This window comes from Microcebus murinus, chromosome 2 (assembly GCF_040939455.1).
Source record: "Microcebus murinus isolate Inina chromosome 2, M.murinus_Inina_mat1.0, whole genome shotgun sequence".
NCBI classification, from domain to species: domain Eukaryota; kingdom Metazoa; phylum Chordata; class Mammalia; order Primates; family Cheirogaleidae; genus Microcebus; species Microcebus murinus.
Genome location: NC_134105.1, coordinates 19,260,833 through 19,276,491, shown reverse-complemented (window position 1 = coordinate 19,276,491; position 15,659 = coordinate 19,260,833). Strand labels below are relative to the sequence as shown.

General features: G+C 36.1%; 1 protein-coding gene across 4 annotated transcripts in view; it reads left to right on the top strand.

Annotated features, from left to right (window-relative positions):
• The window catches only part of EYA3 (EYA transcriptional coactivator and phosphatase 3), a 105,008-nt gene that overhangs the window by 30,740 nt on the left and 58,609 nt on the right, over nt 1-15,659 (top strand). For all 4 annotated transcript variants that reach the window (XM_012750562.3, XM_012750561.2, XM_075995645.1 and 1 more), the window contains exons 3-4: nt 11,274-11,317; nt 14,855-14,934. In XM_012750562.3, coding sequence (XP_012606016.1) covers nt 11,274-11,317; nt 14,855-14,934 — 124 coding nt within the window. The remainder of the gene's footprint in view (nt 1-11,273; nt 11,318-14,854; nt 14,935-15,659) is intronic.

Sequence of the window (15,659 nt, the reverse complement as noted above, 5' to 3'; positions counted from 1 at the left end):
AGTATTTCCTTTAACAATTTAAAGTTGACTATAGGAAAGTAAATCTTAAAAGATTTTAAATATTGTACAGTTATACTTGTAGATTCCAAATGTTATATTTTGCTAATGATGCTATTTAGAAAGCTCAGCATTACAAAGGGAATATTGTATTTGGAAATGTCATTTTAAAAAATCAATGGCTAGTGTTACAGTTTTTAGAAAATAAAAGAGTATGCCTATTTACTAGTCAGGCAGCATATTACCATTTCTGCCAGAAAATTTAGTTTTATTTTTACCTAAATTTCCCTAATGTACTTAATTTTTTTAAATGTGAGGAAGTATCATTTGACTATTAGCTAATTCTTTTTTATTTTTATTTTATTTTTTTGAGACAAGAGTCTCACTCTTTTGCCCGGGCTAGAGTGCCGTGGCGTCAGCCTAGCTCACAGCAACCTCAAACTACTGGGCTCAAGCGATCCTTCTGCCTCAGCCTCCCGAGTAGCTGAGACTACAGGCATGTGCCACCATGCCCGGCTAATTTTTTTCTATATATTTTTATTTGGCCAATTAATTTCTTTCTATTTTTAGTAGAGACGGAGTCTCGCTCTTGCTCAGGCTGGTTTCGAACTCCTGACCTTGACTGATCTGCCTGCCTCAGCCTCCCAGAGTGCTGGGATTACAGGCATGAGCCACCGTGCCGGCCAGCTAATTCTTAAAAACAGATAAGACCTTAGAAATGAGATTCAATTGTTAATTTATTTTATTTTATTTATTTTATTATTTATATTTAAAATTTTTTATCTTCTTTTTTTAAATCAATACAGAGCAGTACTTCAGGAATGTTAATTTATTTTAAATATTTAATATAATGAAATAATTTTAAATGTCCTCAAGTGATATGGATTTATCTTCTTTTTGGTTTTTGGCCCTTAACATTTAGAAAAGGAAAGCAATAGTGTTATTCTTTTAAGATAACTTTTATGTTAAAGGGTCTTTTCCTTTTGTCTCTAGTTTCTTTTTCTGAAGTTAAATAAATACTGATTCAATTGACTATCCTGAGTGGGCCTCTTGCATTTCATATTAAGAGAGAATATAGAATGGCACATGCTTATTTTTCTTTATGAAAATCCAACCTAGAAAAATTTGAATTTTGAAAGTAGATGATAGAATGTATTTTTTATGTTCTAAATGTATTCTTTACATCACAAAAGTATGTTTACCAGCTTCCATCTGAACAGTGAAATCCTTTAATATATTTTTAATATTTTTCTTTATGTTGAGAAATGCATATTGATGGTTACTTTGCCATTCGTTATTCCTCTAGCCCTCTCGGTTGAGGTGTTTAAGTGTAACATTAGGAAGACATAAGCAACTGGTAAAAAGACCTTTTGAAACATTTGAAATGTGATCCCATCCCTAGTGAGACATTAATGATCAGGGAAATGGTAAGGTTAAAAATTATCTTGAGTAGTTTATATGGGGTATACACTATTGAAACAAATTGCTGAATTTGTTTCAGCAATTCAGCTTGCTGAAACAAGCTACTGAATTTAGCAAGGAAAATTATGTCATTGAGTTTTTAATGTGGTAAGACAAGTCATATTTTTCATATTTTCAAAAGACTTATGTAAGTGTTGACGTACTGTTGAAATATGGGTATTGTTAATTACTCCTTACCTACTTAAGGTAATGAGAATTGTTGAGGCTGACCTTCTTACGAGTCATCTCTCTGCTCTGCTTCATTTCCTTGTCATTCTATTAAACTTCTATAAAATGATGTGCAAAACCTGATTGTTACTTCAGAGAAAGGTAAGAAATTGAAGCACTTTAAAACTTCTGCGAGTATAAGTGGTTATAGTCACAGGGCATCGTTTCCTTATTGATTTGTGCCTACGTCTTAATTTATAAAGGTGACTGAGTCAGTGCCATTAAAATAAACGTTTAACGTTAGTCATAGTTCCCCTGGGAAGGAGAAACATAGCATGTACAGGGCCACAAGGGGGAGTACCAGTGTTGGTCAGGAGGCGGAAGAGAGCAAGGGGAGGCATGGGCCACAGACTTTAATGAGGTTTCTATAGGAAAGGAAAGGCAAGATAGGGTAAACAATTTATAATTGGCTAGTTTGAGTAATTCCAGCAGGCTTTGTGGCCTAGGGGCTATTTCTCATTGTTGAGTACCTGGGCCTAGGTTGGTTGTTGTAGGGCAGGAGAAATAGGGGCTTACTGTGTGAGAGTTAGATAAAGGATGTAGTTTAGAGTATGGGCATTTCCCCTGGATTGCAGAGGAAATGTAAACAAATTTGGCCTTTAGTTAGGCCCTGTGATTTATGGATGCCAAATAGACAAATACAGAATCTAAGAAAACACAGAACACTTAACTGTTAAAAATTGAATAGGAAGAACAAATGTCATATTTTTAGGAGAAACACAGCTTTTTACAGGCTATAGAAGAAATCTAAAATATGAGTGGAAAGAATGGTCCTATTCCAAGTTGATGATAAATAAAGCCAACAATTTTTTTTTTTTTTTTTGCCAAGGAAGAAAGGAGTTTTTAATATGGCAAATACCTCATCACATCAGAAGACCAAAAGAAGCTGCCTCAAATCTGTCTCTGAAGCCAACATTTTTAACTCTGTTTACCTATATCTAGGGAGAGAGGTTACTGATAGGCATTCTTATTGAAGTTATTTTAATCCTATTGTCTCTTCTGGACTCTTATTGAATTATCCCTTCTCTTGTTTCTCTACTGCTTGCTTGCTCTACCTGAAGAAAATATTTTGTTCAGGTTGTCATTCACAACACAAATTCTAACCTCCGGTTCTTTTACTTTCCTTTTATTGCTAATCAATCCTCAACCTTCCCTGCAATCAGAGATGGTTCTCTCTGTAGTTACCATTTATCTTGAAATCACTCAGTCTTTTCCTCTAGTCTTCATTTTTCTCAGCTATTGTCCAAATTAGAACTGTTTTAAAAAAGAGTGAAAGGGTACGCTAACCTGACTTAGTTTTAGGATAACAGTGATAAACTAAGACTGTTGCTGGCAAACTGGAAGCATTAAAACCCCCTTTATGGCTACCAGGAGTGCTCTCTGAATTCAAGTTTTTTTTATTTTCTTTTTTGAGATAGGGTGGCTCTATCACTTAGGCTGGAGTACAGTGGCACTATCACAGTTCACTGCAACCTTGGACTACTGAGCTTAATTGATCCTCTTACTTCAGCCTCCTGGGTAGCTAGAACTACAGGCATGCTTGATACAGGCATTAGCCATGCCCTGCTAATTTTTAAATTTTTTGTAGACAGGGTCTCACTTTGTTGCTCAGGCTAGTCCTGAACTCTTGGCCTCAAGCCATCTACTTGCCTCCCAAAGCTGGGATTATAGGCATGAGCCACTGAAGTTTTTAAAAAAAGATTTAGTCCCACATTTAGAGCAATCACCTAAATTATTTAAATGAGTTCTAATCCTCCAGACTCAGAAGTTTTTATCCCTTACACCAAAATGCGTAAACATCATTGCCAAACCAGTGTTTATCACCTCTAAAACATCTCAGAAAATAAGAGAGGTACTTGAAGCAATATAAAGAAATGCTGCACTGTTTGGGGTTGTTTTTTTGTTTGTTTTTTGTTTTTGATGAGAAAGAGTTAGAAAGCTTTTTTATTGGATTTGTGGGGGGTTTTGTTTGTTTGTTTGTTTGGGCATATTATGGGGTACAAATTTTAAGGTTTCAATAAATGCCCCCTCCTCCCCCCCCTTTGGGTTTTTTTAAATTTAAAGGTGGTGTTAGATGCTGGAAATTATAGACTGGGTGCTCATTTAATGCTATTTAGTAACAGCATTCTAAAACATAATATTGAACACACCTTATATTGACCAGACCCTGGTGGACACTTAGAAAAGGATATGACTGACAGTCACCAGGGGCTAGCTACTCTATATTTTCTCTAAGAACGCTCTGCATTCTAATTCATAGCTTAAAGATTTAGAGTATAAATAGATCAGGTGTCTATATTTAAGTTAAAGTATCAAAGAGTGATAATGTTACTTCTTCAAGGACTCTCAGTGTGTATATTCACTGTGAGGTATTTCTTATTCTCGATCCAGTGCTGTTCTTTTTCCGCTACTCTTCAAGTAGAGGCTATATAATCATCACAGAGAGAATCCCTCTATCTGTAGATAGGATTCTTACATTTTTGGAAGGTTGTTTATGGTAACTTATATAATGAAGTTATTTACAATTGCAATTTTTTTTTTAATAAGCTAAGTGTGGCCCTGTTAGTATTACTTGCTAGAAGTGTGTCTTCATCCAAAAAAGGATGTAGGTACCTCATGTTTTATTTCTCTACCTGTGTTGTGACAAAAGAATACCAGTTTTGTGTCCTGTGTGGAAAAGAGATTAAAAAGATTAAAGTAGATGAAATTTTCTTCCTTAAGTTACTGGTTTTCCCACAGTGGAAATATATATGAATATAAGTATATTTTTGGTTTATATATATGTTTTGCATTTTATGGACGCAGATATAACAACATTTCATTTTGCTGATTCCTGCAATTAGCACAAAGCTGAAAAATTATCTACAATAATCAAGTGACCCTTAGAGAGTGACTATATCATGGGACCAGCACAGTCCAGCTGTGGTCTCTGAGAACTTACTCTTAGATCAATTTTTAGGTCATCTTTTCTCACATGGATTAATGCAACAGCCTCTTCAGATTTTCTTACTTTAGTTTTGTCCTACTTCCTATTCATTTTTCATCTATACTTTATCAGAGTGATCGTTCTAAAATTCAGAATGGATCATGTTATCTTGCTAATACTGCAAGGCCTCCTCATTACCCTCAAGATAAAATTGAGACAGAGTCCCACTTTGTTGCCCCGGCTAGATTGCAGTGGTGTTATTACAGTTCATCGCACCCTCAAACTCCTCCTGCCTCAGCAATCCTCCTGCCTCAGCCTCCTGAGTAGTTGGCCTACACCACCATACCCAGCTAATTTTTTTCTGTTTTTTGGTAGAGATGGGGTCTCGCTCTTGCTCAGGCTGGGCTCAAACTCCTGAACTCAAGTAATCCTCCCACCTCGGCTTTCCAGAGTGCTAGGATTACAGGCGTGAGCCACTGCGCCTGGCCAAAATTGAACTTCTTAATCTGGATTATAAGAGCCTTTATGATTAAGCTTCTGTTTACCATATAGCCTAATTTTACCAATGTCTCCTGTCAGACTTATTATTCCCAATCATACTGAATTTTTTGCAAAGTTGCATGTTTGTTCTCATCTATGAACCTTTTTAGATATACTAATCCTTGTGCATGGATTACACTATTTCCCCCCGCCCTTTCATATATAAGTTCCCCCTCTTGGCTAAATTTAGTTTATCCATCAAGTTTCAATTTAGGCTAATAATTCTCAATTGATTTACAACCATAGAATGTTATTACAGATCATAACTGGTGGGCGTACATTGTCAGTATACAGAGTGTAGGGAAAAAAACCCTTGAGAACCACTGTCTTAGACAATACTTCCTCCAGGAAATTTTTTCTGACTTATTGCCTTCCTACATCCCTACATTCTCCGGCCACTTCCTCCAGTAGAAAGACTTTGTTTGGTGTCCCTCCTGTGTGTTCCATAGCACCTTGTACTTCCATTGCAATCCTTAATCTCACTGTTTGATAAACTATATATTTACTTATCTTTCTTTTAAACTAGACTATAAGTTCCTTGAGGTCAAGGGCTGCATTTTGTTTATCATTATGTTCCCTTTCAGGAAGGCTTGGTAGAGAATACCCTTGTTGAGTGAATGATAGGATGTATATGACCCAGAATTCCCACTATGGGATAACATTGGAGAATCTACAGAAGGGCATATACTAGTTGTGACAGTGCTACTTGCTACTGTGACAGATAGCCTCAGTGTCTCAGTAGTTTAATATAAAAAACTTTTATTTTTCTGTCACTCAGTCTCCTATGGATTAGCAGCATTCCTAGGGCAATCCTCCAGGAAGGTTGCTTTCATCTTGTGATGCCATTATCTTCAATTTGTGGCCATTGTGATTTCCAAAGAAGGGGAAGAAAGGATTAAAGGATCACATGGCATATTTTTAAGGGCTAGTTCTAGAAGTGGCTTAAATTACTTCTCTGCTTTTTCCATTGATCAGAATTCACATGGCTCCAACCTGACAGCAGGGAGGCTAAAAATGCTCACTTGCTTTCTTTAAGTTTCATCTTTACACCAGCCCTGTGAAGTAAATAGTTGTATCTTTCTTTTAGAGATGAGGAAACAGATGCAGGAAAGTAAAGATATGCAGTGAATTAACTCTGAGAATGGAGGCCAGGCGTAGTGGTTCCCTCCTGTAATCCTAGCACTCTGGGAGGCCGAGGTGGGAGGATCCCTTGAAGTCAGGAGTTTGAGACCAGCCTGAGCAAGGGTGAGACCCCATCTCTACTAAAAATAGAAAAAATTAGGCCGGTCATTATGGCTCTCACCTGTAATCCTAGCACTCTGGGAGGCCAAGACAGGAGGATTGTTTGAACTCAGGAGTTTGAGACCAGCCTGAGCAAGAGCGAGACCCCCGTTTCTACTAAAAAATATATATATAGCTGGACAACTAAAATATATATATAAAACATTAGCCAGGCATTGTGGTGCATGCCTGTAGTCCCAGCCACTTGGGAGGCTGAGACAGTAGGATTGCATGAGCCCTGGAGTTTGAGGTTGCTGTGAGCTAGGCTGATGTCACAGCACTCTAGCCTGGGCAACAGAGACTCTGTCTCAAAAAAAAAAAAAAAAAAAAATGTTTAGCTGGGTATAGTGGTGTGTGCCTGTAATCCCAGCTACTCAGGAGACTGAGGCAGGAGAATCGCTTGACCCCAGGAATTTGAGGTTGCTGTGAGCTAGGCTGATGCCATGGTACTATAGCCCAGGTTACAGAGCAAAACTCCGCCTCAGAAGGAAAAAACAAAAATCTCTTAGAACTGAGCCTTGAACCTAAATATTCTGAATATGTGTACTGGGTTATTTCTGTTTCCTTTCTGTGTTATATTTAAAGTGTGATTATATTTTGTAGCAGAGGCATAATTAGAACCCCGATTCATGAGTTTGCCAGTAGTTCTTTCTTTCTGTGTTATCCTTAACCATCATACACCTATAAGATTGTCCTTTTTTTAGGTAACAGATTTATTGAGATATAATGTACATATCTCACAATTCATACTTTTAAAGTATACAATTCAATGGTTTTTAGTATATTCACAGAATTTTGCAACCATCACCGGAATCAATTTTAGAACATTTACATCACTCCAAAAAGAAACTCATACTCATTAGCAGTTACCTCCCAATTCCTCCATCTTCCTCAGCCCTAGGCAACCACTAATCTACTTTGTGTCTGTAGAGTTACCAATTTGTGGACATTTCATGTAAATGGATTTATACATTCTGTGGTCCTTTGTAACTGGCTTCTTTTACATAGGATATTGTTTTTAAGGTTCATCCATGTTGCAGCATATATCAGTACTTCATTCCTTTTTATTGCACTAATATTTCATTATATAAATAGTACTACTACGTTTTATTGATCTATTCCTCAGTTGATGGACACCAGGGTTATTTCCACATTTGGGCTATTTTGAATAATGCTGTTATGAACATTCATCTACAAGTTTTGTGTGGACGTATGGTTTCATTTCATTTCTTTTGGGTATATGGCTAGGAGTGTGATTGCTGGGCCATATAGTAACTTCACATTTGACCGTCCTTAATGCCACTATCACACTGTCTTGATTACTATTGCTTTGTAGTAAGTTTTGAAATTGAGAAATGTGAGTCTTCCAACCTAGTTTTTCTTTCTCAACATTGTTTTAGCTATTCTTAGTCCCTTTTATTTCCATATGAAATTTAGGATCAACTTGTTAATTTCTGCAAAGGAGCCAGATGGGATTTTGATAGGGATTGGGTTGACTATGTCCATCAATTGGGGGACAATTGGAGCAAAGTATTGCCACCTTTAAAAAATGAATTCTTCTGATCCATGAACGTGAGGTGGTGTCTTTCCATTTATTTAATTCTTCTTTAATTTCTTTCAACACATACTGTAGTTTTTCATAACATAGGTTTTGGACTTTTGTTAAATTTACCCCAAAGTATTTTATTCCTTTTGATGCTATTGTAAATGGAATTGTTTTCTCAGTTTCATTTTCGTGTTGGTCATTGCAAATGTATAGAAATACAATTATTTTTGTATATGTGTCTTGTATCTTGATACCTTTCCAAACTTGTTTATCAGTTGTAATTTTTTAATGGATTCTTTAGGATTTGTGTATATAAGATTATGTCATATGCAAATAAAGATAGTGATTATATCACTTTTAACCTTGATAGAGAGCTTTTTCAGCCTTATTGCTTTCCCACTTGCTGGCAGCCTATATTACTGTCAGCATTTGTTTGGTGTTGTGTTCTACAAGATACAGAAGTAGTTTGCCTTCTGAATTTGAAGATGGTGCTAACAGTATACTTCTCACAAATATGACCCTAATCTTTTGGGGCCAGTACTGACCAGGGAATGCAGCCCTTTATGACGGGCTGCTCCTTGCAACCTTTGCTTACCTTGCTGTGCAGAGTTTTTATTCATTATTGCAGGTGTTTTACTACTCTGTAAAATTGCCGATCCAATTTTTCCTGATTCAATCTTTGTTATTCCTGTTAACAACCAGGGCCCATTTTCTGTCAGTTTCTGGGTTGTATTGTTTGAACCTGTACTTCTGTAATTGAATGAAATCTATCTATATTCTTTGAATTAGTTTACCTACCTCTGCTGCCTAGATAACACATGCTTCCTATCCTTGACTTAGAGTGGGACATAATAGCCCAAAGCAAGGCGAGCAATGGGCCTTGTATTAATAGAAGGATTGCCTTTTTTTAAAAATTTATATTTTTTTTTTACATGTAAAATTTTGGTTTTTTTCCTGACCTTCTGCACATATCCTTGGTAAGGATTGCTTTCTAACACATTTTCCTCCCCCAGACTTTTCTTTTTCGTAGAGATGACTTTAGGCACATTTTCTCCATTGCTTTTTATGAATACTTACTCTTTGCAGGGGGTTGACACTGTAATAAATAAAAAGTGAAGAAGCATAGTTCTTTGAAAGTAGGTATATTTAAACCTAGGACCTTTTTTTTTCTTTTTGGATTTGATTCTGAATTGGTTCCTCTATGGCTCTAACAAAATTAAGGCTATGATACATTAAGATTCTCAAATGCTCTAATTTTCTTTGTATGGATTACTGTTTAGAGACAATAGATTGTTTTGGTTACTCAACCAACAAGCTCATAACTACATTTGTTTGATAGCAAAGCAGAGTCTTTGGGTGAGCTAAGCATAAATTCATCCCCGCTATTGGACAGTACATTATTGTCTGACTTTACATATTATCATCTTTAGATAGGAAGGATAGAACATTTTATAAAAAGAGCCTGTATTTTGTTATTTGTGAAATTGTGGCAGACTAGATAGTTGAATTTTTCTTGTTTTAACTTCACAGTTTCTTGTCAAAACAGTTTTCCAACATTACCTAGGTCAGATCATTTTTCTCTTGTACCTTTCAAAGAGCTTATGTACATTTGTAATACAGTTTACAGTTAGATTATTTTGTCACAGTCTGCATACTATTTTGGAATCACTCAACCTCTTGGTTTGTTTATGGTATCTTTTATATACAGAAGCTTAAATTTTTTGTATAATCATATCTGTTTTCTTCTTTATGGCTTTTGGATTTAATATTATGCTTGGTAAGGATTTAACCACCTCGAGATTTTGTATTTTGTTTTTGTGGCTTCTGTAATTTTGTTTTTAAATTTAGAAGTGGGCCAGATGCAGTAGCTCATGCTTGTAACCCCAGCACTTTGGGAGGCTGAGGCAGGAGGATTGCTTGAGGACAGGAGTTTGAGACCAGCCTGAGCAACATAGCAAGACCACAAGAAATTTAAAAAATTAGCCCAGTGTGGTGAGCGTGGGCCTGTAGTCCCTGTTACTTGGGAGGCTGAGGCAGGAGGATCACTTGAGCTCAGGAGTTTGAAGCTATGGTGAGCTGTGATCGCACCACTGTACTCCAGCTTGGGTGACAAAGCGAGACTGTATCTCAAAAAAAAAAAGAAAAAATTAGAAGTGCTTTTTTTTATCATACCCCTTCTTTATTTATTTTGTGGTTGTATATTCTTTTTTTTTTTTTTTTTTTTTTTTTTAGACGGAGTCTTACTGTGTTGCCCAGGCTAGAGTGCCCTGGTGTCAGCCTAGCTCACAGCAGCCTCAAACTCCCGGGCTCAAGCAATCCTTATGTCTTAGCCTCCCGAGTAGCTGGGACTACAGGCATGCGCCACCATGCCTGGTTAATTTTTTCTATATATTTTTAGTTGGCCAATTAATTTCTTTCTATTTATAGTAGAGATGGGGTCTTGCTCTTGCTCAGGCTGGTTTCGAACACCTGACCTTGAGCAGTCCTCCCACCTCTGCCTCCCAGAGTGCTAGGATTACAGGCGTGAGCCACTGCACCCAGCCTGTGATTGTATATTCTTATGAGGAATAGATGCCCATGAGAAATTTTATGGGCCTTGAATTTATTGTTTACCTGGTCCAAAATGCTAAATTTAATTATATTTATATCTCTGTTCCCACCTGGTACATTTGTTTCAAATTATTAGCAATGTTTCTGCCTTCTTTTGTTAGTTTGAGATACTTTCAGATATTCATAATTTGAATAGATAAGCAAACTAATCATTTTTCTGCTGTGACTAGTTCTAACTAGAAAGCTCTAAAATTATATTTTTTATAATATTAAAACAGAGAAATCCATTCATAATATTAACCATTTATCTTCCATTTGTGGATTATTAAACTGTTGCAATGGAAATGCCTTCTCACAAGGAAGTAGAAAAGGTGAAATATGAAAAAAAGAATAGAACAGTATTTTCTAAATTACTAGTAACCTGGTAAAAATTTATTTGAATTTTTGACACTCAAACAATTTAAGTATAAAGGTATTTCTGTTAAGTATAAAGGTATTTCTGTTTAAGTATAAAGGTATTTCTTCAAGTCTGAGAAACACTTTTTTCATTAAAAAGAAGAGCTCCATGTAAGAACAGTCTGTCTATAACTCTAAAATATAACATGGGTTAGTTAAATAAATCTAAGTGAAACAAAATGAAACAGTTAACCTATAATATATTAGTTCATATTAGCCTGCTATTTGAGTAGCTAGATGATTTCAACAGATCACTGCATTGATACTTTTGCATATTTATTTTTATAGGTGAAAAAAGCCAAGATGCAGGAATCAGGAGAGCAAACATTAAGGTATATAAAGTTGAATTTGTTTTTAATGATCTACTTATAGTTTTTTCTCATGCCGATTAGTGTATGAGCATGCTTTGGGTTGAATGACCTTTTCTTGGTTTTAACATCAGCCTTTACATTTTGAGATTATTGGGTTTAAGTTTAAATTTTTCAAAAAGTAAATTAAAAAAAATAAAAGTTTTCCTCCAAAATAGTTTTTCACTGGAACACATATGCTTATTTTTTTTTCTTATGCATTATTTATTCTATAACATTTACCAAACTCATGTTATGTATCAGGCACTGTACTACATAGGGGAGACCTGATGGTAAATATGAAAAATGCCACATTCTTTAGTCAAGTGTATAGTATACAAAATAGGAACATAAGCTGAAATAAAGGAAATCCAAGGGATTTAGCATTAATTATCAAATAAGTATAGGATGCCTTAGTCGTTAACTCCACTCCCCTTATAGAAAAGAGGCAATTTGTTAGCACCTCGCACTCTGGCTTCCATGCACCATAGTTTTCAGTTTTCCATAATTCTTACCTCCTGTCATTTTTGCACCAATCATATGAGCCATTAACTGTGTCACCTCTAACATATTAATTTCAAGAATCTTACTCTTTTACCACCACACACTATCATTTCAGTTCATTTATTCTAGAACTGCTAGCCATGTGATGTTTTACATTTCCAATTAAATGAGTATCTTATTTTCACTATCAACCACTGGCCCTTCCCTCAAAAAAAAGTTTAGTTTCTTTCTCATGCTGCTTAAATGATAATATCTACTGTAATCAGTCCCTTACAGACATTCTTTAACTTCCTCCCCCTTTTCCCTGTGTCATACTTGCCTAGCGAAACCACAGCCTTGGATAAGCCGAACTATCCACCCATTCTATACTTAACTTCTAATCACCCACATACATCATAAGAGAAAAACACAAAACTATGCCAACTGGTCTTAGTTTCCATTCATGATTACATCTCAAACAGACACTTAAACACCCTTCCTGGTGTGTCTGATTTTCTGGTCTCTAAAATCATCTTAATTCATTCCTTCCTTTCCTCCTTGCCTCTTGCCCTCTCACTTTTCCCTCTCTGTCCGCTGCCACTTACATTTCACTCAGCTGTGGATCTTGCTCCCTAATTCAAATAGAGATTAGAAACTATTAGATAGGAACATCTTGCTGTCTGTTTCACTGTATCTACCCACTTGATCTGCTTTTCTGTAGATATTCTTTGCTTCCTTTTCCTCTGAAGTTAATAACCTTGTTCTTATCTAAGGCTCACCCCTCCAGTTGTACTAAAGAACCCATCACCTTCATCACTTCCTGCAATTATCTCTTCTTTTAGCTTTAGCAGTGTTTTTGTTATAAAATATACATAACATACAGTTTACTATTTTAAGTGTACAATTTAGTCTTGCATTAAGTACATTCACTTTGTGTGCAACCACCATCCACCTCTAGAACTTTTTTATCTTCCCAGACTGAAATTCATACCCATTCAACAAGAATTCCTCATTACCCCCTCTCCCAGTGCCTGGCAACCACCACTCTACCTTCCTTCTGTCACTGTAATTTTGACTACTCTAAGTACCTCACAGAAGTGAAATCATAGAATATTTGTCTTTTTTTGTTGTTGTTTTTTGGTTTTTGAGACAGAGTCTCACTCTTGTTGCCCAGGCTAGAGTGAGTGCCATGGCGTCAGCCTAGCTCACAGCAACCTCAAATTCCTGGGCTCAGGCAATCCTTCTGCCTCAGCCTCCGGAGTAGCTGGGACTACAGGCATGCGCCACCATGCCCGGCTAGTTTTTTCTATATATTTTTAGCTGGCCAGTTAATTTCATTCTATTTTTAGTAGAGACAAGGTCTCGCTCTTGCTCAGGCTGGTCTCGAACTCCTGAGCTCAAAGGATCCACCTGCCTCAGCCTCCCAGAGTGCTAGGATTACAGGCTTGAGCCACCGCACCCGGCCTGGAGCAACTTTTTATTCCCCATGGTGCACACATTGTTAAGCAAAATTTATGTTTGTGTAACTCTAAAAACAATTATATTTTGAGACAGTATATCATTTCTGTAGAGATAATATCTTTAAAATATATACTTTTTAATTTAAAAAAATTTTAAATATTTAACAAAAGTGCTAGTTAATTCACTGTTTGTGCTGTTGTTTCTTTTTAACTCTAGATGATCAGTTGAATATGTAGAGGATTTTGCTATAAAGTAAGATTCTAGGACCATCATATTTTAGGAACTGGTCCAGTATATACCAGCCCATACAAATATCACCAGCTTCTAAGATACAGAATCTAGAAGTAGTCTTCAACAGTGGGCATAACAGTGATCCCCAGACTTATCCAGGTATATCTATAAGACAAACCAGTTATTGCAGTCAGAAATGTGAACTTATCCACTTTTATGCCCTTCCGCTATTTAAGTAGATGTGGCATGGGCCCTAGAAGTGTGTATTTTTATCAACCATTCGGGTAATTATAATAAATTAGCCAGTTTGGGAAACACTGATATAACTACTCCATGTATTATCTTACCCTTACCCTTCAGTTCCCATAGTCACATCTTGGTTAGTGCATTAAGTGTGATTCCAAAAATGTAAGCATTTGAGTGAAGGGATAAAAATAAATTTTATCTGGGGATGTAGCCTTAAACATTGATTGATCTAAGGAAAAATTATTTAAACATTCAAAATGTACCAGAAAAGAACCCTTTATTATACTTTAATATTAGAGGTCAGTTTCAGAAATAATGTGAGAACTTTTAAGAATTTTGGTGCTGTGTATGTATATGTGTGTGTGTGTGTGTATATATAGTTTTTATTTTTTAACTGGGAGAGGAGATGCCATGGGTTCAGAACCCCTGCTTGGAAATAAACATTTGTAATTTGAAAAAACTTCTCATGTGATTGTTTTGTAACCAGTTGAGAACCACTCTTTGAAATCAGGCATCTCCCTACTTTCCTGTGGTACTTTAGAAACAAAGTGACACAGCAATATTATACAGAATAGTGACTATAATAAATAATAAAACATTATATATTTCGAAATTGCTAAAACCATAGTTTTTAAATGTTTTTACCATAAAAGAATAAGTATGCGAGGCGATAGATTTAATTAGCTTGATTTAATCGTTCTGTGATATAAACAGGTATCAAAACATCACATTGTACCCCATAAATATATAATATATACAATTTTTTAAAAAGTAGCAGCAGTGTTTTTAGATGTTGTGGAATTGCTCTTTTGTGATATGGTCTTACAGAAAAATCTGGCTTACCTGTGACTTAGCTGGAGTTTCTGAATGATATAAAAATGAAAGGGATTTGGGATATGAGAAAGAACACTAGAATGCTGAGGGTACTAACCCTAGCCTTAGTTCTTTTCAAGCAATTGCTAAAAACCAACAATAAGGCTATCAGGAAGATTTACGTTGCCCCATACTTGTATAGCCTAGAAGGAAATGGGTCTGATCTCAATACTTTTAGCAATGCAGCAAATCAGTCAGGAGCTAATATATTTATTTTGATTTTCCCAGTCAAGTAAGCAATCCGGATGTCAGCGAACAGAAACCTGAAACATCAAGCCTTGCTTCAAACCTTACCATGTCGGAGGAAAGTAAGTATTAATAACATACTCTGTGTGTGATGGAACAGATATTCCTATAACCAGGCATATATTCTTACACATTTGGTTTCCACTAATTGCCTTGTTTGTCCCAGAATACCAGAAAGCCTTCCCATCCTTGCGTGTGTTCATCCTTGTGCTCTCCTACAAACTTTATTGATATACATACTGAGGAGAAATCACACAGGATCCACTCGCCCAAGGAGATACACTCAGTGGTTTTACTTTTGTTCTGAGGTTGGAGGTTTTAAAGGTTAATAGTGTCTTCCTCAAAATCAGAGAAGTTTGTAGGCTAACCCCTGATTGCTCCTCCAGAGGACTTGATATTTTTCTACCTTTCTAATAAAACTAAGTGATCCCACCTATCAATCTAGGCCACAAAAGAAAAGCAGCCCCCTGAGAGCCAAGGAGTGATAACTGGGCCCTAAAGGAGATCCAGCTCAGAAAGATAAAGCCTCCACTTACCACCCCTCACTCCTATAGAATAGTTATATTCCTGCACTAGACAAAAAAATTGTGAAGTGTTCTATTTTTTTTTCTTGTGGAAAAGACATAGACTTTGTCTGGCAACCTACTTATTGCCCTAAATTGCCTCCATAGATCAGATAGTCCTCCCTAAAATTAAATAGCTATGTCTTTCCATATTTTATCACACACTTTAAAAAAATAAATTTGTATAAGACATTTTAAAAAGGCACTTGTTTGGGGAATATTTC